Raw genomic sequence first — 27626 nt, 5'->3', positions numbered from 1 at the left:
AACCATACATTCTATCCCTGCTCCTCCTGGGCTGTTCCAGGTGGGACCATACATTCTATCATACATCCTGTCACTTCTCCACATGGCCTTCCCAGGTGAGGACTGTGGGAAATCTACCCATGCACATGGACTCTGTGGGGCCATAAGAGATGTGTCCCTCAACCTTCCTAGAAGACATCAGCTTTTTCCTTATGGTTTGAAGGGAATGCTTTCACCTGTCATCTTCAAAGTTGCTGAGACTCAGTGCTCCTTCCTTAGTATTGTTGACTACTGGCTCTCTGGTGGGAGTCCTTGTACTTCCTCATGATTGTCTTTGCCATTGTCTGAAGACCAGTGAGGCTGAGTACCTTCCCCAAGATTACTGGTCTGACCATTACTATTTGCTCCTGTGTGGTGACTCTGTTCAAGTCATTGCTCATATACCAACAGTATATTCTTCTCTCTATCGTTGTAAAGCACTCCTTACATATTTAAATGTTAGAGAATGACAACTATGTATTTTATAGGTGTTTTCCGAATGCTGTGACTACTTTTCACTCTCTCATGGAGTCTTCTGATGAGTGAAATTTTTAGTTTTAATGTAGGCAAATACGTCTATTTTGTCCCACTGCATTTGGGGCATCTGCATTCTGTTGAAGAAACTTTCCTTACCTAAATCTTTAAACAAGGGTGTTGTCCTCTATGGGTTTTATGGTTTTAGCTTTTATACTGAGGTCTCTAACCCACCAGTAGTTGACTTTTGTGTGTTGTGTAAATTCCCAGAATTTAATTTTTTCCATGCATTAAATGATTCAAATGCCGTTTATGAAAACAACAAACTTCTCTACTTCTTTTTATTTCTTTTTTTCTTTTCATTTTTTTCTCTTTTTTTAATATGAAATTTATTGTCAAATTGGTTTCCATACAACACCCAGTGCTCATCCCAACAGGTGCCCTCCTCAATACCCATCACCCACCCTCTCCTCCCTCCCACCCCACATCAACCCTCAGTTTATTCTCAGTTTTTAAGAGTCTCTTATGGTTTGGCTCCCTCCCTCTCTAACTTTTTTTTTTTCCTTCCCCTCCCCCACGGTTCTGTTAAGTTTCTCAGGATCCACATAAGAGTGAAAACATATGGTATCTGTCTTTCTCTGTATGACTTATTTCACTTAGCGTAACACTCTCCAGTTTGATCCATGTTGCTACAAAAGGCCACATTTCATTCTTTCTCATTGCCACGTAGTATTCCATTGTGTATATAAACCACAATTTCTTTATCCATTCATCAGTTGATGGACATTTAGGCTCTTTCCATAATTTGGCTATTGTTGAAAGTGCTGCTATAAACATTGGGGTGCAAGTGCCCCTATGCATCAGCACTCCTGTATCCTTTGGGTAAATTCCTAGCAGTGCTATTGCTGGGTCATAGGGTAGCTATACATCGCAGTAGAACCAAAACTGGGGGTGACAGGAGTCCATTTATGCAAGAATATGTTTGTGTTTTATTATTTTGTTCCTTGATCTGGCAACTATTCCTGCATTGAGATCCCGTTGTCTTACACACTATCGCTTTATGATAATTCTCGACATCTGGTATAGCAAATGCTCACACTTGGATTCTCTTCAAGAGAAAAGTGTATCAGCTATACTTTGCCTTTGGAATCCACTTATTATTTTTCAACCCTCCCCTCAATTTTTGTTTAGATTTTGATTAATGAAAATATTTGATTTTTCCCAGATTTCTACCCATCTATTTATATCTCTTGGCTGTCTCAAAAATGTTTAATAATTTCCCCCCACAGAGCCTCCTAGAACCTTTTATCAGAGTTGGAATTAGAAACACAACATTTTTGATGTTATTATAACTGTAAGGTTTTGATTTCAAAGTGTTTCTTGCTAGCACATATAATATTTTTTACATGGTAATCTGCATGTTTTTTTACATGGTAATCTTCCTCAAGAATCTTATTTGGCCTAGTAATTTATATTTAGGATTTTTTGAATTGGAAATCACATCATCAGTGTACATTCTATCACTGTATCTTCCATCTTTATGGAATCTATTTTATTTTCCTCCTTACACTGCTCAGTAATTACAGTGGCCTGCTTGTATGGTCCCCAAATCGAAGCTTTCAGTGTCTCCTATAAATTCCTCATGTGTTCTGTAACTTCACTTTCTGAACCAAGAAAGAGCACTGTCATACAGCGTGTTAAGAATTTTATGGCATGACTGATGCTGAATTTTATCAAACACATTTTCTGAATTTATGACATAAAAATTTAACCAAACACTTTTATTCTGTGTTGAGATAATCACACCGTTTTTCACTTAGTTTCTTAATGTCAGGCTTTACATTGATCTAACATTCAACCAAATTTGCAATCCTGGACAATGACTTCCATCACCGTGTGGTACTCTCTTGCTATATTGTTGAATTAATTTTGCTAATATTTCATTTATGATTTTGGTTTTTGATATCCCCAATAGGTTGGTCTGTAATTTAATTCTTCCTACTTTTCTTGTAAGATTTTGGTACCACTGTTACATTTGCTATTGTGAGAAGTAAGGGAGATGATTCGTTTTCATCATGATGATTCAAATAAAAGCTGTGCTGTCCATTTGACATTAGGTTTACAATCTAGAGAAAATATGTTCGACCCCCTCCCAACAATGGAGTCCCAAACTTTACTTCCTGGTTCTTCTTCCTGTCTCTGTTTCAGGGACTTATTTTCATGGGATTTGCAATGAGCTTGCACCAAAGAACAAAGAGAGAAGGTGAACAAATGTGAGAGGTCCCAGGATTCACCTCAACCTGCAGGGTCCAAGTCCTCCTGTAGGTGAGGACTTAACTGGCTCATCCCAGTTAGGGTGGCCTTTCCATGGGAGGGCTCCTGGCCTCTGTGGTATCTGTGGAGCTGAAGACTTTTTATCTTTGGAGAAAGAAGTGATGCTGGGGAAAGGGTAAAAGACAGCACCGCGGTGACCCATAACTCTGTGCATGTGATGAGGGAGCATAAAGCAGGCTAACGGCAAAGTATAAGCTAGCACCCACCCACACCCAGGTGGAATGTGTGATATTGCTCGGACACTCTTGGCTGCCCAAGAACAAAGGAAAGGGGTTTAAGTGCTGGCCCCCATGATGTGGGGAAACTACAGCAAATGAAAAATGAAATTCCCTTCCTGCCTACAGCCCGTTGACAAGTCCTTGACACAGGCAAAGTGACCTTCCTCTAGGAGCTCAGCTGCCTCAATGATGACACTTTGTTGGGGGCAAAAGAGAATCTTGGCTGGACATTATCCCCAACCTCAAGGATCCTGTAAGTCTATTTCCTTTATCTCAAATGCCCCAAGATACATGCTGGCAATCATGCTCCAAGCTTATGGCCCCCAATGTACATCTGAAGGGTCTCATGCTGAGGTTTTACTAAATGGTAATAAATGGCATTTTCCTAACAACAGCTAGCCTTTCAAGGTCCTGGAAACCTTGCCTCCAAAATTCCTTAGAGACTTACTCTATCCCTGACCCCTTCCCAGCCTGAGGGTATAGAATGAGTTACCCCGTCATGACCCCAGTGCAGTTCTTCCTGCCCGTGGGTCCTGTCCCCATACTTTCATAAAATCAACTTTTTGCACCAAAGACGTATTCAAGAATTCTTTCTTGGTCTTCAGCTCCAGACCCCATGAACCCTTACCATCATCCCAAAACCTCATCACCCAGACCAAGGTAGGAAAATTTGACTACAAGTACTGCCTTGGGACAGGAAATCCTTAGAAGCTGAGTGTGTATGACTGAGACATACCCTAGATATGAAGACAATGCAGAGTCTAGATCTGCAGTCCCATTCTCCTATGAGGGAAATGGCTGGAGACAAAGTGGGTTCTGGAGAGTGCAGGAAACCTCCATTAATGGGGGAATTGAGCACCCCAGGGAAGCTCAGGAGCAGGAACCAGCCTTTTCAAGGATGGGGAACAAAAATTCTAGGCCTAGGGGTAAGGAAAGAGACCCAGAAATAGGTGGGGTCTCTTCAGCTTCCCCCAGATAGTCCACTGGGGCGAATGTTACAGTACTGGGAGGATGCTCCTTATACAGGGAACAAGGACAAACATAAAATGATCAAATTCTGCTGCTTTGTTTGGACAAGAGACCCAGTTAAAGGGCCCTCTGTTTTTTGGCCTCAGTTTGTCTCAGAGAAAGACTGGGTCTGCCAGGCTCTAGTCCTTTATGTGAATGACAAAGTTCCAGTACACTGTAGGTGAAGGAATATGCTCTCTGCTGTCTACCAAGAACTCTTCTATGTTTCCTCTTAACACAAAAAAGGAAAGTACTAGGAATCTCTAAAGGAGAAGCCTTGGGATGCCCTCTCTTGTACTCCTCCTCCTTATAATCCCCAGGTCAACCTACAGGAGGGGGTAGGAGGGAACAAAACAGAGAATTTGGGTGGACAGGAGGAACCTTATGCCTTACTGGTTTGTATACAAACCTCAGGAGGGAACTGAAAAAATGTAAAAAGCACATAGAGAACTTCCTTCTTCCCTCTGGGAGCTCTTCATTCCCCCAAAAAAGATTTCCTTAAAACAACTGGGTGAAATAGTTTGCAGGAAGCAGTTTCCTATTCCAATAGAAGGAAAAAAAAAAGTCTCCAGCCAGTGATCGCAGATCTTATCAAGGATAGATTGCTGGAGCCCTAAGTTATTTCCATTAAGGAAGGTCCTTTTAAAGGGGACAAGGAGGGGCGTCTGGGTGGCGCAGTCGGTTAAGCGTCCGACTTCAGCCAGGTCACGATCTCGCGGTCCGTGAGTTCGAGCCCCGCGTCAGGCTCTGGGCTGATGGCTCAGAGCCTGGAGCCTGTTTCCGATTCTGTGTCTCCCTCTCTCTCTGCCCCTCCCCCGTTCATGCTCTGTCTCTCTCTGTCCCAAAAATAAACGTTGAAAAAAAAATGTTTAAAAAAAATAAAGGGGACAAGGAGAGATTGGTTTTGTCAATGCCCACCACCACCAGTACTGAGGTGAGGAATTTCAAGAAGGAAATGAAACCACTGTTGGAAGATCCACTAGGTTTGGTAGATCAGGTTGATTAGTTTTGTGGACCTAATATTTATTCCTGGGCTAGGCTGATGTCTATCATGAATATCCTATTTACTGGAGAGCAAAGAGGAATAATCAGAAGAGGTGCAATGTCTGTTTGGTGGAGAGAGCACCCATCTGGCCAGGAGTTCAGCCAGCGGAACAAAAGTTTCCTAACCTAGATCCTGGTTGGGACAATGATGATCTTGGGCACAGAGTTAGGAGGAAGCAGAAATTAAGAAAACCAATCATCAGAGGGATCAGGGGATCAGCTCTAAGATCTCAGAGTATCATCAAGGAATTGTAAATATATATATATGTTTTATTTATTTTTGAGAGAAAGACAGACAGAGTGCAAGCTGGGAGCGTCAGAGAGAGAGGGAGACACAGAATCCGAAGCAGGCTCCAGGCTCTGAGTTGTCAGCACAGAGCCCAATGCAGAGCTCAAACCCAGAAACCATGAGATTGTGACCTGAGCTGAAGTCAGATGCTTAACCAACTGAGCCACCCAGGTGCCCCTTAAGGCTTTTGAGATACAGAAAGAGAAGGAGGAAACCCCAACTGCTTGCTTACAGAGGCTTAAGGATCAAATGAGGAAATATTCAGGCCTTGATCCGGAGTACCCAGTGGGGCAGGGTTTCCTGAAGGTTAATTTTGTCTCCAGAAGTTGGCCTGATATTGCCAGAAAGTTATAGAAGGTGGATAGAGGAATTGCGCAGGGAGGCACAAAAGGTATTTGTAAAGAGGGATGAAAAGAAGCAACAACAGAAAGCAAAAATTATGGTGACTACTGTGGAGAAGATGGTTGAAAGGGAAGGAGGAAATAGAGATCCCCCAGGGGGGAAATGAGGGATCATAGGGAACAAAGTAAAACGAGACGAATGCGAGAAGGAGAAGAAAGGAAATGTTATAAATGCAGACCGCCTGGCCACTTTAAAAGGGAGTGTCCTCTATGGAAGAAGGAAGAGGAACTGACCCCCTTATGGCTCTGGAAGAAGAAGATAAAGGGGGTCAGGGGTTCCCCTTTGCTAGACTCCAGCAGCAGTCCTTGATACATTCAAAGGTGGGGCCCAAGGGAGAAGATACAATCTTCTTGTTTGACACCGAAGCTGCCCATTCCTCCCTAACATTTAAGCCACAGGGGACAAAATTCTCACCACAAAAACTTTTGGTTTCAGGAATAAAAGGAGAAAAATTTCAGGTTTGTATATATGAAACCATGACTGTAAGAACTGAGACTGAGGAAACAGAGGTGTCTTTCCTGTTCGTTCCTGAAGCAGGAGTCGACCCCCTAGGCAGAGACCTCACTATACAGCTGGGTTTGGATATAGGGATAGAGAGGAGCCAAATTAAAGTTCCCATAGCTTACCTCATAGAGGAAGAAGAAAGTAAGATACATCCAGAGATATGGGTCAAAGAGAGAAACAGAGGAGGGCTTCAAATTCTCCCAGTGAAGATTTGCTTAAAACAATCAGGTGAAACAGTGTGCAGGAAGCAGTCTCTTATTCCAATAGAAGGAACAAAAAGACTCCAGCCAGTGACCACGGGTCTTATCAAGGATGGGTTGCTAGAACCCTGTATTTACCCATACAATACTCTGGAACTCCCAGTGTGAAATCCAGATGGGTCCTACCAGTTGGTGCAAGACCTGGGAGCAGTAAACCAGATAGTTTGGACCCAACACCCTACAGTCCCTAATCCCTATACCCCCCTCAGTAAAATTCCTTATGGGCATAAATGGTTTAGTGTAGTAGATTTGAAGGATGACTTTTGGGCATGTCCACTAGACCCAGAGAGCAGAGATCTCTTTGCTTTGAATGGGAGAATCCTGTAAGCAGGAGAAAGCAACAATACCACTGGACAGTATTGCCACAGGGCTTTACTGAGGCCTCCAATTTGTTTAGTCAAGTATGGAATCTATAATAAAAATGTTCCCCCCCCCCCCCCGCCAGACACTCAACTCTTTCAATATGTAGATGAATTCCTGATTTCAAGGGAAAGTGAGCCGAAGTTTCCAAGGCCACAATAGGTTTGCTTAACTTCCTAGCAGGGTTGTCTGCCTATGAGCTTCTTGATAGGCTACTTTATTTAGGGAGGGCATTGGACTTGGACTTACCCACCCTGTAAACTAAAGGTCAGTTCCTCAGAGATGTGTACTGGCCACATCCTCTGTTCTATCTTCCCTTAGGGTAAAAGGGCTCTCACACAGACCCTGCCACTTCACAGCCCATCACTTTCAACTGGGGGATCAGGCATTAATCAAATGTTGGAAAGAGGAAAATACTCAAAACTAGCTGGCAAGGCCCCTATGAAGTCCTTGTAACCACTGAAACTGTTGTAGTGACTGCTGAAAGAGGACGGACTCATTACACTCAGGTCAAGGGGCCGGTAACGCGGACTCTAGACAGTAAGGTGAAGGGATGATGGGAGGTATATAAGACAACCAAGGACCCCTTAAAGTTACCCTTAAGAAAAGAAGTTCAGAGTGTACAATAAAGGTTAGAGTCTGGCCTTGCAACTGGGGAATACTATGGCTTGGGTAGGCAACCACCAGAGGATGAGAAAATTCCAAAAAGGAAGTGCCTCAAGCCTATCCCATTAGCTTACTAATTAATATAACTAGAACTGAATCCCCTCAAACTTTGAAATTTGATGCCTGCCTCATCCTATCATGTGGGAATTTAGAAAAACAGAGGTGGCTATCACAGGCAGATAAATATCTTTGTATTGATACCTTTGATCTTTACAGTCATCTGGACCTCAAACCTTGTTTGGGAGTTGGGACTTGGCATTGTAGACTACTCAGATTCAGGAATGGACGGCCAAACCCATGGACACTTTAACAGTTAAAATACATCCATCTAAGGGTATCCCACTGAAAAATTGCCCGAACTTAAAGTGTGACCCCATGCTTCTAACCATTAACAGCCCCCTCACTGCAGATCAGGACCCAAGGGCAGCACCTGGAACATATGGATTAAGAGTAGATGTTACAAGAATTTAAGAACTTAAGGGACTACTGTCCCTTAAGTCAGTTGATAACCTCATCTGTAGTATGCCTCAACCAACCACAGATCCAAGGGGGTATTTAATTTCTCCCACTAATGATCCAAAGAAGATAAGCAAAGTTGAAATCAAAGACCTGACACAAACCCTTAAGATCTAGACTGGATACAGAGATGTTAATGCGTGGGTGTAATGTGTTTACTTCTCTGTGCAGATGTTTAACAAAAGCAATTGTTATGTTTGTGGTGCAGAAAGGCCACAGGGGCAAATTGTTCCATTTCCCTCTGGATGGGATACAGACCCTGCAGGAATGAGTTGCATGATAGCTCTCCATCAGTCACGGATGTTTGGGGAAATGAGACCTGCAAGATCCTGTCATTGCTCTTTCATGCACTACAAATGTCAGACCCAAGGGCCATCCCCTCTTCCTTCATAGGGACAAGGAATCACTCCTCCTGTCTCTCAAGAGTAGGGAAACAATTCAACAAACCTGTGGGATATTGGCTGACCCACATGCACATCCTAAATGCCACTGGTGAACAGAGCCACAACTATTCTAACTTGAACATCCCACGAGCAGATGTTTGGTGATACTTTGGGAAGAGGAGCCTACTTAACCAGTTTCTGTCCAATTGGAGTGGAACTTGTGCATTAGTCCAAATGGCCATTTCATTCACTTTGGCATTCCATCAAACCGATAAAGACAGTGACATTCACCACAGAAACCAGAGGGCTTTACAGTGATATTTTTATTCCAATGTGTACATTGGTGCAATAGGAGTCCTACAGGGGTGTCTCCAATGAACTTAAGGACAGGAATCAGATAGCTGCTGGATTTCAGTCCTCACTTTTCTGGTGGTTTACCATTGATAAGAATGTGGACTGGATTAATCACATCTGCTAAAATCAGCAAAGGTCTATCAATTTCACTAGGGCTGCACTCCAAGGAGTAGCCAGTAAGTTAGATGCTACCACTCGAATGGCATGGGAAAATAGGATAGCCTTAGACATGATGCTAGCAGAGAAAGAGGGAGTCTTTCTTTTGTGTTATGTTAGGAGACCAGTGCTGTACCTTTCTCCCCAACATTGCTGCAGACGGCACCATCACCAAAGCTTTGCAGGAACTACCAACTCTAGCCAATGAACTAGCATAAAACTCAGGGAGTAGTGACTTGTTTAGTGACTGGTTAGAAGTATGCTTTAGTAAATGGAAAGGAATGGTTGCTTTGATTCTAAACTCTTTGGACAATGAGTCCAAAGACTCATTGCTATTAATGAACAAATGTTTGTGCTTATGCCCAAAATGACCTATTATTATTGAAAAATAAACCTTACTATGAGGAGGAGAGCCAACACCTACTAAACATGTTTGAGTAAGATCTCAAAAATGAAGGAAATATAAATGAAGATGGAATCAACTTAGAAAAGAAGAGGTGGGATTGTGAGAAGTAAGGGAGATGATTCATTTTTGAATACCAAATAAAAGCCATTGTATCTAGTTAACAATAGATTTACAACTTATTGGAAATATGTATGTACCCCACACACACAGTGGAGTCCCAAACCCTTAGACTCTTCACTTCCTGGCTCTTCTTCCCCTCTCCGTTTGGTAGGCTTTGCAATGAACACGTGCCAAAGAACAAAGGGAGGAGGGGCTGAAAGTCTCTGCGTCACCTTAGGGAATGTACAGTTGTTCCAATCAGACTACTTTTTGCCTTCCATTGGCACAAGCAATGTCTGGGTAAGACTGTAATCCCCGCAGTGCTCAGCCAATGAGGAAACACAGGAGGGACTTGCGTGCTAGGAGGTAAATTGTCTGCTGTAACTGCCCTGAGTGTGCCTATCCATCAGACACTGCTCTTGCAAGAACATCGCTCAAAGCCTTGTTTCACTGTGCTCCAAGTCTCTGTGCCCCTCCTTTGATTGAGTTGGTGGGTTTATTTCTAACACTACCTAAAATGAGTTATGAAATATATTTTGTTTTTATATTCCCCAGAACAATTATTTCCTCAAGCATAGAATAACCATTTTAAAGAATATTGAACATAGTTTACCAGAGAACTACTTGACTTCAAAGATTTTGTATTATTGGTTCCACTTATTTAAAAGTCATAAAACTATTTGAGATTTCTGTATCTTTTTGTGTCCATTCTCACAATTTACTAGGAATTAGCCAAATTGTCACAACTTTTCAAATTTATTACCATAAAATATTTTTGTCATATTGTCTTAAAATAAGATTTCACAGACACCTAAATGGGATTTGGGGTGCCTACCCCCACCCATGGATCATTATATGCTGATAAAATTCCGAACTGTTATGTTCTGGCAACTAGGAGTCAGAGTAGGATAGAGCCCACCCCTATTTGGTATCAAGATTCTCTCCTTTTTTAATGTTTATTTATTTTTGAGAGAGAGACAGAGACAGAAAGAGACAGAGTGTGAACAGGGAGGGGCAGATTGAGAGGGAGACACAGAATCTGGGCCAGCCTCAGGCTCCGAGCTATCAGCGCAGAGCCCGACAATGGGCTGGAACTCAGGAACTGCGAGATCATGACCTGAGCCAAAGGTGGACGCTTAACCCACTGAGCCATCCAAGCGCCCTAAGGTTCTCTTAACAAAGGAAAAAAATTTTGATTTTTTACGCTTTATGTACCAGTCCAGCAGATGCAGATACACACAAAACATTAGGAAAATGCTACAAAATAAATGCTGCTTTCCTGGTCAGGCTGCTACTGTGGGAACACCTCAGTGACAAAGCACACTGAGTGCCAGGAGTTACCTGCTCATTCCCATTTCTAAGTTTACAAATGCAACCAGAAGGGTAAATCTGACACTGAGAGTGTATCTCCAACCTGGAGAGAAGGGCAAAGTGAGGTTTGCTTGAAAACAATAATCCTAAATGTCACAGGTGAGTATCTACAAATCACCCATTCTTCCTTCCCTTTGCACAGCAGACACTGTCACAAAACATGCACCTACATTTTGTCACACACAGGTAACAGCGAGCTTCTCTATCAGTGAAAAAGAAGGAAGAGTGTCCCAGACACCTCAAGTGTGATAATCTAAGGTTCACTCTTGATATCTCAATTCCAAGTATGATTGTGTGGCCAGAATCTCCCCTAATCTAGGCCCAAGTGAATTGAAACACCTCTCACTGACAAAAACTGGTCAGAGCTACTGATGGGTGGCATGGGTAGTTGTCAAAATATATAATGGAGAAAATGTGCCATATCCAAGGGTGAGAGATACCTGGTTGACCTCGAGCCCAAGCACAAGATGGAACTAGAATCCTAGACACCAAGGAACACCAGAAAGAGCAGGGCAGGTGCTAGGAATGTGACTGAGCATTGTTGCACCAAATTGCCATTCCAGATTACAGAAACGGCCCTTTTCCTTTCCATGCATACCCTTCCCATGAGGCCTCCCTTGACCCAAAACTGATGTGAAAAAAGGAGATGAAAACAGCATATGGACAAATGGTAGACATGAAGAGATTAGGTCTAAAGGAAAAGGACACAAAAGTCCATCCGGGTGTAATCCTGGATGGTCCCATCATCACCGTCCATCAAGGCTAGAGTATTACCCCCAAGTACTGACCTGTAACATCCAGGCAGAAGGACACCTTCTCTCCCCTGGCCTTGCAGCTGTACTCCCCGGCATCTGCTCTCCCCACTTGCTGCACCACCAGCTTCCTGCTGCAACCCTTGGCCTCCACACGCACTCTGGAGCTTGCACTCAGCTTCTTCCCATCCTTGTGCCACATCACCTCCGTCTTGTCCTGGGCCACCTCGCAGCTCAATGTGGCACTGGCCCCTGCCTTGGCCTGAACCTCACTGCATGCCGGCTGCTCCTTGGCAAACACAGCTGCAAGCTCTGGGGACAGAGTCACCTTGCAAGTCAGGAAGGCAGCTCTGGTAAGAGGAGCCCGAAAGGTGAGCTAGGGGGTCAGAAACTTCTCCAGGTTCTGCACCAGCTGTAAGGCCTGGAGAAGCCCCCTGCCTTTCCTAGAAATGGGTAACCACAATCTATCTATACATTCTATCACTATTCCATGTTACTGCTGCAGGTGTGGACACTGGAGACATCCCTCTGCACAAGCTCCTCTAGGAAAGGATCTGTGGTGTTGTGATACATGCACACCCCAGCCTTCTCAGATGATGCAGAGTCTTTCCACAGGACTGTCAGGGAGGGAGTTCCCACTCTTGCCTCCCCTGTGTTGTCAACTGTTGGCAACTTGGTGGGACTGAAGTTGTCCCTCCCTGTGGTCCCATTACTGATAAAGTGATGCACATTTTCTGATGTTTTTGGCCATTAGCATTTCCTCTTTATGATGTCACTGTTCAAGATTTGCCCCATTTTCAATACCACTGTGTTTCTCTTATATTCATTTTCAGGAGCTCTTTGTTAATTAAATTTTTTTTAATATTTATTTATTTTTGAGAGAAAGAGATGGAGTGTGAGCAGGGGAGGAGCAGAGAGGGAGACACAGAATCCGAAGCAGGCTCCAGGCCCCAAGTTGTCAGCACAGAGCTCAATGTGGGGCTCGAACTCATAGAACTGTGAGATCATGACCTGAGCCAAAGTCAGACTGTCAACTGACTGAGCCACCCAGGCACCCCAAGCTCTTTGTTACTTTAAATGCTAAAGGGTTTGGTCATTAAATGTCTTATTAAAATTCTCTCCATCTGTGTGTCTTGCATTTTCCCTTCTTCATGGTGTCTTCTGATCAAAGTTCTTAATACAGACAAACATACCAACTTGTGCTTTGTGATTAACCCATTTATTAAGTCTTTTGTTACATTTATGTCACTAAATAGTTTGCATTACCTGCTAAGAGCTAATTGTTTTACCTTTTACACTCAGGTCTCTACCCACCTGGAGTTGGTGTGTGTGGGGGGGGGGGGGGGGGTCTGTTCTGTATATTGCTTTTTTTTTTTTAAGTTTTAATTTTTCCAAGTCTCTTATTAAAGTCTAATCATTAATCTTTTGGATTTTCTGAAATTGATATTATCTGTAAATTCCACGTTTGTCCCCATATTTTATACCTTTGTGTTATTTTCCTCCTTATTGTATTGCCCATTGTTGGACAGAAAGCCTCCTTACCTTGTTTCCAATCACAAAGTCAGGTCTCTTTCATTTTAAGGGTGATTCTAGCTGGTATTTCCTGTAGTACTGTTTTCCAAATTAAGTAAGAAACCCTTTATCTATAGTCAGTTAATAATTTTATATTATGAGATTATGTTAAATTTTATCAAACATTTTTATTCAGCATTTATCGAGATAACCACAACATTTTTCTCTTTCAATCTGTTAATATCATGCACTGTTTTGCCTTTTTAATGTTTCTAATGTTAAAGCAACCAGACATTCTTGAACTATGACTTCCATCATAGTGTATTGCCTGCCTCATGTGTCGGATTACTTGGTTGACTAATGTCTTGTTTAAGATTTTAGCTTTGATATTCATAAGATACTGGCCTGTAATATTTTAATGTTTGTTTATTTTGAGAGAGAGAGACAGAGTATGAGCAGGGGAGGGGCAGAGAGAGGGAGACACAGAATCTGAAGCAGGCTCCAGGCTCTGAGCTGTCAGCACAGAGCACAATGCTGGGCTCAAACCCACAAACCGTAAGATCATGACCTGAGCTGAAGTCGGACATTTAACCGACTGAGCCACCCAGCTCTCCCTTTAATTTTTTAAATGTTTATTTATTTGAGAGAGAGAGAGAGAGAGAGAGAGAGAGAGAGAGAGAGAGAGAGAAGATGGGCAGACAGAGAGGGAGACACAGAATCCCAAGCATTGGCCTGTAATTTTAACTCTACATGTTTTCCTTGTAAGATTTCAACATCAATATTATTTATCTACATCTACGTAAGATGAGTTGGAGAGTGTACACCCTTTTTCTGTTGTCTAGAAGAATCTCTATGAAAATGTAATAATGTCTTTCCAGAATATTTGGTATAACTAATCAGTAGATCCACTGAACATAGACTCTTTCTATGAAATATTTTTTTTTATATTTCTGGATCCATTTCTTTAAAAGTTATAGGACTGTTTCTGTTTTCTATTTCTCCTCATGTCATTTTTGATGTAGTTTTCTATCAAATTTTAAAACTTTTAAAATGTTTAGTATGAAGTAAGTTTTCAAGTCCTCTTCAAATAACGTTTCACAAAGATAACTAGCATGTTTCTCTGTATCTATATACACACACAAACCACTGAATACAAATACAATACCACACTGTTTTGTGGTGGCACCTAGAAGTCAAATGTCAGACCTTTACTGAACATTAAGACTCTCCTAACAAAAACAAAACAAAAGACCCTCTTAACAAAATAAAATGAATACATTTCTCAACCTTCTCTACGAACCAGCCAAGAAAGCACAAATACACACTAATCACTACATAATGCAACAAAATAAATACTGGTCCACCAGTCAGTCTGCCATTACAGTCACTTGTCTTTAACAAGATGTGCTGATACAGCTTAAGCTATTTATTCCTATTTCCAAATTTATACATCAGACTCCAAGAGGAATTCTGACAAAGAATGTTTTAACTGAACACAAAAGATATGCTTTAAAAGGAATATCCTGTACATCAGAGGTACATATCACAGGCACATATCTACCGATCTCTGCTTTTGTATACTTTGCACAGACATTGCAACATGGAATGGATCTAGATGCTACAGCACACAGGTGCAGAAAGAGCTTTTCTTTTTTTTTAATTTTTTTTTCAACGTTTTTTATTTATTTTTGGGACAGAGAGAGACAGAGCATGAACGGGGGAGGGGCAGAGAGAGAGGGAGACATAGAATCGGAAACAGGCTCCAGGCTCTGAGCCATCAGCCCAGAGCCCGACGGGGGGCTCGAACTCACGGACCGCGAGATCGTGACCTGGCTGAAGTCGCTTAACCGACTGCGCCACCCAGGCGCCCCGCAGAAAGAGCTTTTCTACACATGTGCAAGGAGGGAAGAGATTCACAGAACATCTAAACTTTGATAATCCACAGTCAGTCTGAGGTATTTACAAGTATGGATGGGTAGTTGAAATATCCTCCTATCCTTGGTCAGTGAGATCCAAACATCTGGCTTGTGATAACCTGCCTGTGATTCTGAGTGAACAAACCTGATAGCTGGCAGAACATCCAATAGGAGGAAATTTACAAGAGGCACTTGGTCTAATTCAGACCCAAATACTAAGTAGATTCAGAGCTCCAGGACACAAAGAAATTGGGTAGGTTCTAGGAATATATAACTAAGCATCAGTGTTCTAAACACCACTGAAGATGGACACAAGAGGTCCCCTTCATTCTTACACACCTGTCCAACCCAGCCACCCTTGACCCTACCGTGGGAGGAAAAACAGGAAGGTAGGAGGATGTGAGATGGAAGATCACTGATGGTGAGAACACTAGGGATGATCTGCGCTCAAAGTCAGTCCCATTCTCTCAAACAAGGCTAATTCACTACCCTAAAGATTACTGACCTGTGACATCCAGGTGGAAGGACACCTTCTGGCCCCCGGCCTCACAGCTGTACTCCCCGGCATCTGCCTTCCCTGCCTGCTGCACCACCAGCCGCCTGCTGCAGCCCTTGGCCTCCACACGCATTCTGGAGCTGGCACTCAGCTTCTTCCCGTCCTTGTACCACGTCACCTCTGTCTTGTCCTGGGCCACCTCGCAGCTCAGTGTGGCACTGGCCCCCGCCTTGGCCTGCACCTCACTGCATGCTGGCTGCTCCTTGGCAAACACAGCTGAGGGCTCTGGGGACAGGGAAGGACACACAAAGTCAAAAAGTAATTCAAGATGTAGCACACGGGAAAGAAGAACTAAATGGGGAGGTGGTAGAATCTTATCCAGGCTCTGCACCAGCTGTGTGGCCTGGAGAAGCCTCACCACCTTCTCAGCAACAACTAACACAATTTATTTATACATTCCACCACTGCTCCATGTGGGCTGTTCCAGGTGGGGACCATACATTCCATCACTGCTCCTCCTGGGCTATTCCAGGTGGGGACCATATATTCTATCCCTGTTCCATGCGAGGACTTTGAGAGACTTTCCTATGTACATGCTTTTCTGGGTGAGGAGATGTTGGGTCATGATGTGTGCACACTTAAACTTTCCCAGATGATACAGAGTCTTGCACATGAATGTGCAAAGAGCATGTCACCCACGGTGCAAGACAGTCCCTGAACCTCCACACTGTCACCTACTCTGTGTTGTCAACTCTTAGCAACTGTGGGCAGTGGAGCTCTACCTCCCAGGGCTGTCTCTTACCTGGTCCTGATGATTCACAAAGTGAATTACCTTTTCCAGTGTTTTTGGTTATTAGTGTTTGCTCTTTTGCTAAAGGCTTTTGCCCAATTTTCAATAGCATTGTCTGTCCTTTCTATGCTTGTTTTTAGGATCTTTTTATATATATGAAGGCATATCTTTGGTGATTACGTGTGCTGTAAATATCCTCCACATCTGTGTGGCTTGTCTTTTCTGTGCTGTCTTCTGATGATTCAATATTTTTAGGTTAATGTCCTCATATATTTCATATTTGTTTCATTGTGGTTAGTGCACTTGTGTTCTGTTCTAAGCAATCATTCCTAAGCTTGAAGCAATTAAAAACATCTACATTACCACCTGAGAGTATATGGTTTCACTTCTGCTCTGAGGAGAACACCAGGGGTTGACTGTGAGTGGTATGAGTTACTAGTCCAATCCTTTTCCATATGGTTAAATGGTCCTAGCACCATTTGTTTAAAACCATGCTATCTTTACTTCGTACACAGTTCCACATTAAACACACACACACAGAGGGGGAGGGGATGGCGTCATCAGTTCCTGCATGGGTCTGTCTCTGAGATCACTATTCTGGTTCTTTGGTCAGTGTATCTTTCCTGGCATCAAGACACCATTCTCAATCACTCTATCTGTAATAGTTCTGATACCTGGTCTAGCAAATGCTCACCCTTTGCTCTCCTTCAAGAGGTATATTGTCTGTGTGTGGCCTTGATGATCTGTTTGTCAATTTTCAAAGTCCCCACCACTACCACCACCAAAAATGACCATTTGCTTGGATGTTTATTAGTATCAGGTATGCCTGTTTCTTCTATGGTTTTCTATCCATTTATTTCCATCTATTGACTGTCTCTCAATAACATGTAATAATTTACCCTCACAGAGCCACCCAGCATCTCTTTATCAAACTAGGAATTAGAAACATGATAGTCTTGATGCTCTTATAACTCTTAAATTTTCATTTTCAAAGTGTCTCTTGGCGGCACAGATACAAGAGTTTTCTCAATATTGACTTTTTACACAGTAATCTTTATCAACTTTCTAGGTCAAATAATTTATCTTTTGGATATATCATATTATCCATAAATTCTATTTTTGTTTTTTTTTTCAAACTTCCGTTGACTTTATTTGCCCCCTAACTATGCTGCATAGCATTGGATAAAAGTGATAGCGGTTAGCTTCCTTGGGTAGTTCCCTGTCTCACAGATCACTCTGTGTGATTAGCTGGTTTTTCTGCAGCATCATTTATAAACTGAAAAAAGAACCATTCTATTTATAATTGCCTAAGAATTCTATGTCATGAATTGATGTGAACTTTATCATACACTTCTTCTGGATTTATGATGTTAAATTTTATCAGCTACTATATTCTGCATTTATGGAGTAATCACTTCATTCTTTTTCATTCAGTCTGTTAATGCCATGCATTATACTGATCTGCTAATATTTCCAGCTTAAAAAGCCTTGAACTCCTAGACTATGACCTTCATCATGGTGTATTATCTGTTAAATACTTTGCTAGTTTATTTTCCTAATGTCTTGTTTAAGATTTTGACCTTGAAAATCCATAACAGACTGACCTGTAATTTGAATTTTTCATCCTTTGCTTTTCAGAGTTTGGTTATCAACATTATACTGTCTCTGTGAAGTAAATCAGAAATAGCTTCCTCTTCTCTTTTCTAGAAAAATCTCCAGGAATAGGCACTAACTTCTTTCCAGAACATTTCACATAATCTACCAGTGAGAAAGTGCACATGGTGTGAGATTATTTACTACATCTCTATTTGTTTAAAACATCCTAGGACTATTTGAGGTGTTGAAATCTTCTTGTGTCACTTTTATCTGGTTTTCTAAGAATTTGGTCAATTTGTCAAACCTTTTCATATGTATCACCATAAAATAATTTGTTATATCATCTGAAAATAACACTAAAAAAAGACACATGGTAGATTTTTTGGTATCTGCATACACCAACAAATAATTTTCTGCGGATACAATACCAAACAGTCAGGTAGTGGCACCTAGAAGCCAACGTAGGACTGCAGCCCATTTTTATTTGCCATTAAGACTCATAAGGAGTGGTGCCTGTGTGGCTCAGTTGGTTAAGCATCTGACTTTGGCTCAGGTCATGATCCCATGGTTCATGAGTTTGAGCCCCGTGTCGGGCTCTGTGCTGACAGCTCAGAGCCTGGAGCCTGCTTCAGATTCTGTGTCTCCCTCTCTCTCTGCCCCTTCCCTGCTCTCTCTCTCTCTCTCTTTCTCTCTCTCTCTCTCTCTCAAAAAAATAAATAAAAACATTTTTAAAATTTTTAAAAAGACTCATAAGGAAAGGAAAATACATTTAGTTCGGACCCTTTTCTGTGAACCAGCCAGAAATGGACAGACACACAAGTCTCTAGAAAATGGTATGAAATGCTGCTTTACCAGACAGCAGCTGTTAAAGACCTCGTCTTTAACAAAGTGTGCTTGTGTAAGATAAGCCACTTATTCTTTTCCATTTCTAAATCTATGAATCATACCCCAAGGGGAATTCTGACACAGAATGTTCTAAGAGAGGGGAAGCAAGATTTGCTTCAAAAAGAGAATACAGACTTCACATGTGTCTATCACATATCTGTCAGCCCTCTGCTCTCAGTTTGCTTTGTGCAGACATTGCAGAGAACAGGGATCTAGACTTTGCTAGATCCGTGTCCATGTGCAAGATAACTTCCATGTCCATGTGCAAGGAGGAAAGGGTGTCCCAGAATGCCTAAAACTTTGATAGTCCATAGTTCTGTCTGAGATACATCCAATTATGATTGGCTGGAATAAATTACTCCTTATCCTGGTTTAATGAAATTCAAACATCTCTCCCTAGGGTGAAACAACATGTTGCTAGATGAGGGCACCTGGGAGCTGCCAGGACATTAAGCAGAGGAAAATGCATGTATCATGGGTGAGAAATGCCATGGGTGAGAAATTCCCTGGTCAAGTGCAGGGAACAGCCAGAGGTCCAGGTACCAAAGAACACCCAGGAATTTCTGAGCAGATACAGGGAACTTACAACTGCCATTACTGTGTGGAAACAGCACTTGGGGTTTCTGGGAGCACAATCTCCCTTCTGTTCATACCCTTCCCACCCAACCTCCCTTGGCCCAGCCATGGGTAAGGGCATTGGGAGAATGGGCCATGTGAACACATGAGGTCTGGTGGGAAGAGCACCATGGTTGGCTGGGGATGTAAGCCAATCCCATCACCTCCACACAGGCTATGACAGTCCCATAAGAACTGACCTGTGACATCCAGGTGGAAAGACACCTTCTGGCCCCCGGCCTCACAGCTGTACTCCCCAGCATCCACCTTCCCCGCCTGCTGCACCACCAGCTTCCTGCTGCAGCCCTTGGCCTCCATGTGCACTCTGGAGCTGGCACTCAGTTTCTTCCCATCCTTGTACCATGTCACCTCCGTCTTGTCCTGAGCCACCTCGCAGCTCAGCGTGGCACTGGCCCCTGCCTTGGCCTGCACCTCACTGCATGCTGGCTGCCCCTTAGCAAACACGGCCGAGCGCTCTGGGGAAAAAGAGGCATGCACAGGTTCAGAGACACAGATCTGTCACCAGCCTAGGTCACAGGAATGAAAGCCTCAGGGTTCAGTAAATTTTCTACTTGGAGCAAATGCCATCACATGCCCAGAAGAGTGCTGGAGTGTGTTTGTAAACATAAGCCTCCTGTCCTACACCCCAAGTGTACATTTGGATGTGTCCTGACTCAAGAGCAATTTCTAAGGCTGGTGCAAGGTGGCAGAGGCTGTTCCATCACCTGTCTCTGCTAGTTCATGGTCCTTCCCAGGTGACAGCCAGCCTTGTGGGCAGGTGGGGTTGTTCACTCCTATATCCCCAGCACATGGTGTGTCTACCACAGACTACCTTACCACAGTGTAACTCCCATATTAATGCACTAATTCATTTGCACAGCCCAGTGGAGTTTGGTGTGACTGTCCCCACAGAACCAAAACAACAACAAACAGAAAACATCTATCTCCCCACTCACTACTAACCATGCCCAAAAGTAACCATTATCTTGACCTCCGCAACCATCAATTACTTTTGCCTGGACTTTGATTTCACATGAATGCATGATCCATTGGGTGTTCTTTGGGTCTGTCTTCCTCCCCTTGACAGAATGTGAGATCTACCCATGCTGCTGCATGCATGGATAGTTTTCTACTGTATGAACACCTCAGCTTGTGTTTGCTTTACCTCTTGTGATTCATCTGGGTTATTTCCCATTTGGGGATATGATGAGTAAAAGCTGCCTTGAACAGTCTTGTATGTCTCTTTGGGACAAACAGAACTGCTAGTACATACATATGGCTAAATTTGGCTTTAATAGATATTTCCAAAGAGTGTTCAATAATGATTGTGACAACTTACTCTACCACTGACAGTGTGTGATAATTCAGATTCTCCACATCCTTCCCAACACTTGAGATCATCGTTTTTTAAAAAATTGTGTATATCCCATTAAACTCAAGTATGTACATGCAGGAAGGATCTCAGGGATTCCATGCTCTGAGCCCACCAGAGTCAGACTACCCTGAACAAAACTACAAGGTGGTCCCAAGTCAACATGGTCCTGGAATGAGCCAAAGTTTGATTGTCCTCTCCCTGTCTATCACAGGAAAGAACAACCCTCTTTCTGGAATAAGATAGCATCATCCATATAACAAGTTTTCTCATGCAATATCTGACAGTCAATCGAAGCATTGCTGATGTGCCACAGACAGGAGTAAATAGAAAACTAAACAAGAAAAAAGTACAATATCAGATGATTGATTATTTTGTTTTTTCAGACTGGGATACAGCCATGATTAATACAGTTTTAAAATGAAATTTAAAAAAAAAAAGGTCAAACATGAAAAATTTACTACAGAGTCTGGAATCTATAAGAAATCAAAAAATGGAAGTTATATCACTTGAAAATAGTAAACACACTATAAGTGAGTTGGACAGCACATTAGATATAGCAGAATACAATATTAGAAAATTGGAAGGCAGGTAAACAACATACCCAGAATAAAGCAGAGAGAGAAAAATAATTAGGAGGCAGAGAGAAAGATGCAACAAGATATGTGGGGAAACATAAACAGGTCAAATAAAATATAACAAGAGTTCTGACAAAGGAGAGAGATAGGACAGAACAGAGAAAGGCCAAGGATAGCCTATGGTTGATGAGGACATAAACCCACACACTCAAGGTGATCTACAGCCTCAACCGGTATGAATACAAAGAAAACCACATCCAGGTTCATCAAAGTAAAACTTCTGAAGGCCAAAAACAATATCTTAAAAGCAACAGGAGAAAAGAAAGAAAAGAAAAGAAAACCCTTGAGAGAATATAACAGATCTGACAGTTGATGTTCTAAGAGAAAATATGGAACCTAGAAGACAATGGAATGATATCTTTAAAATGTGAAAATATATAAAATTGACTCTTAACAACACAAGGGTTAAGGGTGCCAACCCACCATGCAGTAAAAAAAAAAATTCATGTATAACTTTTACTTCCCTAAAATGTAACTACTAGTAGCCTACTGTTGACTGGAAGCCTCACGGATGATATAGTCAATTAACACACACTTTGTATCATATGTGTATTATAGACTACACTCTAACAATGAAATAAGCTACAGAGAAATGTTATTAAGAAGAGAAAACACATTTACATACTGTACTGTATTTATAGAAAAAATCCACATATAAGTGGACCTGTGGAGTGTAAACCCATGCTGATCAAGAGTCCACTGTATTTACATATGTAACTTGATACCCAGAGAAAATAGGCCTCAAATTGAAGACAAAATAAATACTTTTTCAAATAAGCAAAAAAAGAAATTAAAGTACCAGAATACCTACCAAAATAAATATGCATGATAAAAGTTTTTCAAGCAGAAAAAGTAAATAAATAATCTCAGAATATTGGGCCCAAACCCTGGCTCTTAGGTTTTCTGGCTGTGTGAATATCAGCAAGTTATAGAATTTTCTTAGTTCATATTACAATGAGAATATTCAGAATTCCTCCTCTGAGGTTGTTGTAATGTTTGCACAAGTGAAAAGACAAGAAGCATTCGTAAAATGCTGCCATGGGTATATAACTAATAACTGCTAGCTATATGAAAGCATGATGACAAAATAGACCATTAGATGTCACCTGTGCACACCCCAATCCTTAACAACTAGCTTAAGGAGCATAAGACAGACGTCAAGGAACTCACCAATGACATCCAGGTGGAAGGAGACCTTCTCCCCTGCAGCCTCACAGCTGTATTCCCCCGCATCCGCCTTTGCCGTCTGCTGCACCACCAGCCTCCTGCTGCAGCCCTTGGCCTCCACACGCACTCTGGAGCTTGCACTCAGCTTCTTCCCATCCTTGTACCACGTCACCTCCGTCTTGTCCTGGGCCACCTCACAGCTCAGTGTGGCACTGGCCCCCGCCTTGGTCTGTACCTCACTGTGTGTTGTCTGTCCCTTGGCAAACACCAATACAGGTTCTGGGGATAGGAATGGACAATTAAATGTCTAGAACTGAATAAGGGCCCACCTTCTGGGTCTCAAAACCAGGATTCCTTGGGCACAAGCCTGCCTTGCTTGGATCCCTCCACACAGAGAATTCCATACTCAGGAGATGCATAAAGCAAAGAACAGGTTGTTTCTCAGAATCTGAAGGCTCCAGGTCAAATAATTTCCAGGTCAGTATGTGTCGTGTTACAGGATTAGGCATTTACCATTTGTGACACCATAATTATCCTAACAAATGGAGGCATATCTTGTCACTTGTACATCAAAGCACAGGTATTTTCAGGGAGAATTTCTTGTGCACTGTCACCAAGAGTGGGTGATGCCCAAGGCACAAGAACACACACACAATGACTTCTAACGCAATCTGTAACTTCTAGCAAGCCAATCACCATTCCTATAATCAAACCCCTGTCCTTGAGACTGGATGTGGTTTTTATTAACTTACTTCTTTTGCTTCACATCACATTACTTCTAGGACCCACTTGTTCACTCTAGACTAAATTTTCTTCCTTTTGACGTATATCCATCAGCATTTTTTTCCAGAAAGGTTTTGTGATGGTAAATTCTCTCCATTTGCTTCCTGAAAACATTTCTATTTCATTCTGAATTTTGAATGATAGTTTGGCTGGATACAGAATTCCAGTTGACAGTATCTTCCCCAGTACATTGAAGGTGATGCCTTCTTTGTGCTCTTCATTGCTGTTGACAAATCTGCAGGAAGGATAACTGCCCTCCCATTAATCTTTATTTTTCTGTGGTTCACTGTGATGTGTCTATCTGTGGACTTATGTTCCCTACATTCCTCATGATCACTTGTAAATCCTGAAGCTTAGGATTCACATCTTCAATCAGTGCTAAAAATTACCTACGTGATTTCTTTCATTATTTCTTCTTCCTCATTCTCTCCAGTCTCTCCTAAAAGTCCTTTTAGACACATGCGTGGCCTTCTGCTTCTCTTCCCCACATCTGTCATTATCTCATTTTTTTAAATTCTCTGCTTCATTCTGAGTAACTTCCCCAAATCTATCTTCCAATTCAGTGATTTTTCTTCAGCTATGTCTAATTTGCTACTTATCGCTCCACTAAATTGTTTATCATAAATGTGTTTCCCATTCAAGAAGCTTCCCAAATGTGCTTCCCATTCATTTGGTTCTTTTTTGAATCTGCCTATTCTTTTTCTTACTATTTTACTTTTTTCTTACATTTTCAAGTCTCCCATATAACTCATTTTAAGTATGCTTATTTCAATACTCTTTCAGATAGTTGTTCTATTATCTGAGGTCCCCAGGTGGTCTAATCCTGATCATTACTGTGACTTCCAACTCTCTTCTATGTAGGATTATTCCTCCGGTGCTTAGATGAATTTTATTGTGAGTGCATCTAGCATGGTTTCCTTAGCCAGTGGTATTAAGTGTGGCCTCGGTGGTGAGGTAACCCACCCACCTGGGCCAAGGCAGAAAGACAAGTGCCCTATAATCTCCCTGAGCTCAAGGCATATTGCTTTATTGGTCCATCTTTTCTTTAATGATGTGGTTTTACAATGTTTCCATCCTTGTATGCTGTTTTCTGTTTCACTTCCTTTTTGCTCCCACAGCCTATTTGCAAGCTGGTGGTGTAAGTCAGATGCAGATCCCTGGGACCCAAAGTCCCCCACAGCAATTGTGCACCAACTCATCACCCATTGCTTTAGTTTCTTAGTGCCTCTTCCTTCCTAGCACCTGGAAATGTTCCTTTTTCATCTTGCCAGTCCAGATATTAACTTAACTTGACTTTATTACATTCTGTCCCACATTTTAAGATGTCTATGATGGGAGAGTTTTCACATTACAGAAGTCCACAGTACCGCTGGAACCCCAAATCCAGATGGGGTGTTTATAAGTCTACCTTTCCACATGAGATTATTCAATTTCATGCACTAGGGACTTTCTGCTTCAGGAATGCCTATTTTCTCAACAGAAGTCAGTGGAACTCTTGGTTTTTGGCCTGCCCATCAAAGCATTGGTATTTTCAGGGAGAATTCCTTACATGCTATCACCAAGAATGGGCACTATCCTTGAGTTACAAGATTTTTAATTGGATTTATAATATTTTTTTAAAATTCAAATAGCCAAAGTAAAAATGGTTCTATTTTTATGCCTTAAATATATTTTTCATGGAGAAAAAGATAAGGCATCCAGGTGGCTGTATTTCACCTACCTGTCCTCGGTGACCTGATACCACCTAGGACAGGTGTCTGGATGGAAGGCAGTGATGATGATCCAAAAACCTATGCAGTGACTGGCAGGGGCTGTGGTCAGCCTCAATATTCTTTGGTTCTCCTCCCACCCCAAGCCCCTCCCTACATGGTCTCATGTCCCCCAGTGTCCCAGGGGGAGGTCCCATCATCATCCACTCCTTCCACGCCACTTCTTCCCCCAGTCCCTCCCACCACAAACATGCCAACAAATCCTGAATCTCCAACCCCAGACCAGTGTCAACTGAGTACCATGCCCAGATAGCTGACCACCCCTGGACATCCCAGGCTAGCATGTCACCTGCTTCTTCCAGCAAATATGCTCCTGTCTACCTGCCATGTCTCATATGGTGACCCCTAGATCTATGTATTCACACATGGGTTTAAGATTCATCTATGTCTCCTGCTTCTCAGCCCACACCCACATGAGCACGAATTCATGCACTCATCATCCCTCTCTGTCCCCTCAACCACAGCCTCTGTTTGACTTGGACATCTCCAGAAGCAAAACCTCTGCAGTAAGATGTCCTTGGGGACCAGATGGGTTAAGTGGAGTCTGCATGCTTCTTGTGGATGCCATGCCCACCTGAGCTTCTGCCACATCTGCCCTCCAGCCAACAGCTTTGCTTTTGGAATCATGGTCTCTCTATCATTTCTCCACCCGTGAGGCTACCACCAGATGAGTCCTCACAAACACTACCATGTGAAAGCAGAGAACACCTAACCACACAGCCAACTGTCACCTTTATCCATAACCAGCTGAACACACAACTTTCATACTGTATAGTGAGGCACCTCCTGTTCATTTTGTGGCCCCAGACTCAGCTGCATCCCCAAGGTGGGGTTGCACCAGGTCTCTGTTATTTCTGACATTCACTTCATAGGAGTCCTCACAGACTAATCTTAAAGAAAACTGTGTCTCTTTGATATGCATGTCATGAAATCATTCCTGATCACACTGTGTGTGTGTGTGTGTGTGTGTGTGTGTGTGTGTGTGTATGTGTCTATATGTGGGGGTATGCATGTATGGTTGTATGTGCACATATATGTTTGTGCATGTCTTTGTACATGTGTTTAAACGTGTGTATGTTGTTGTATGTGTTTAAATGTGCATGTATGAGGACGCCTGGGTGGCTCAGTTGGTTAAGCATCTGACCTCGGCTCAGGTCATGATCTCATGGTTTGTGGGTTCAAGTCCCACATCAGGCTCTGTGCTGACAGCTAAGAGCCTGGAGCCTGCTTTTGGACTCTGTGTCTCCCTCTCTCTCTGCACTTTCCCCACTTTGTCTCTCTCTCTCTCAAAAATAAACGAACTTTAAAAATATGCATGCATGTATGTGTATATGTGTCATGTATGTATGTTTGTGTGTATATATGTTTGTGAGTGTGTATGTGCATTGAAATTTACGTGAATATATGTCTATGCATGTGTTTATGTGTGTTGTGAGCATGTATATGTGTTTATGTACATGGGTATATGTATGTCTATGCATGTGTGTATGGATGAGCATGTATGTGTTTAAATGTGCATGCATGTGTATGTGTGTGTGTTTGAGATGGCCTGCCACTATCTGTGCCCAGGAAGAAGCACATGTGGGAACCCTCCATGATTACTCTGACCCCACAGCTGAGCCCACACCATGAGGCCCCCAGCTACAGTGTTTTGCCTTCAAAATTCACCTGAATGAGTTATAAATATCCCTGAAAGGATGCTTAGGATTTGTCCCACACTAGAAATGCCAAAGTTTGGGTCCATCTACATAGTTACAGAAAATTAAAACCCATATTTTTACAAAAACACCTGCACTTGGTTCCAGTTCTGGGCATAAACACTCCACCCTGTTTCAGTCACCAAATGCAACCACAGGGCCATGGAGCAGCCATCTGAAGATTCTCAAAGTAAGCAGCAGCAGGCAGATTGGGGAGAAAAAACAGAATTCAAAGTCCACCAAACCAGAAGTGAGTCTACCTTTCCCCCCTTGCCTGCACTCAAGGCAGCTCAACATCCAGAAGCAGGTCCCCATCCCTCTCACAAAACTTAGGGAAGAGAACCCCAAGTGCTGAGAGAGAATGGAAGATACCCCATTTTTTTCTGCATGCTCTCATGCCCCAGCCCATGAAGATTAGAGACCCCTAGAACACTGAGGGTATAGAATATAGTATTCCTATGCAACTGAAGGAGGACACTGATCTTTCTCTTTTCTATCATTCTGCCACTGGACACCAGTGCAGGTGGGACCATTAAAAGCAAGTATCACAATAACATGCCTAGAGCTCCAGCTTCCCAACTAAAGACCTGAAAAAGAAGACAGAAGATCTGGAACAGGTGGTTGTCCAGAAATGCCAGGGATCACCATTGAGTCACATTTGAGTGAATATGACCCCAAAAACCAAACCAAAAATTTTGAACTCTGAACTGTGCAGAGGCCACTGTCCAGAGCCACACCTACCACTAGGTGGGCACATTCAGGACAGATTCAAATGG

At 42.5% G+C, this 27626-nt stretch overlaps 1 protein-coding gene across 21 annotated transcripts in view; it reads right to left on the bottom strand.

The window, feature by feature from the left end:
- Positions 1-27626, bottom strand: part of OBSCN (obscurin, cytoskeletal calmodulin and titin-interacting RhoGEF) — a 158580-nt gene that overhangs the window by 105030 nt on the left and 25924 nt on the right. For 19 of the 21 annotated variants that reach the window (XM_040454421.1, XM_040454422.1, XM_040454423.1 and 16 more), the window contains 3 exons: positions 22605-22880; positions 19625-19900; positions 15548-15823 (listed from right to left, as the gene is read on the bottom strand). In XM_040454421.1, the coding sequence (XP_040310355.1) occupies positions 15548-15823; positions 19625-19900; positions 22605-22880 (828 nt within the window). Of the gene's footprint in view, positions 1-11650; positions 11927-15547; positions 15824-19624; positions 19901-22604; positions 22881-27626 lie in introns of all 21 variants that reach the window. The other 2 variants (XM_040454439.1, XM_040454435.1) reach the window with 2 other exon arrangements.

Source organism: Herpailurus yagouaroundi, unplaced genomic scaffold, assembly GCF_014898765.1.
Source record: "Herpailurus yagouaroundi ecotype Mexico unplaced genomic scaffold, PumYag 212, whole genome shotgun sequence".
Lineage (NCBI taxonomy): Eukaryota > Metazoa > Chordata > Mammalia > Carnivora > Felidae > Herpailurus > Herpailurus yagouaroundi.
This window is presented reverse-complemented; position numbering and strand designations above follow the sequence as displayed.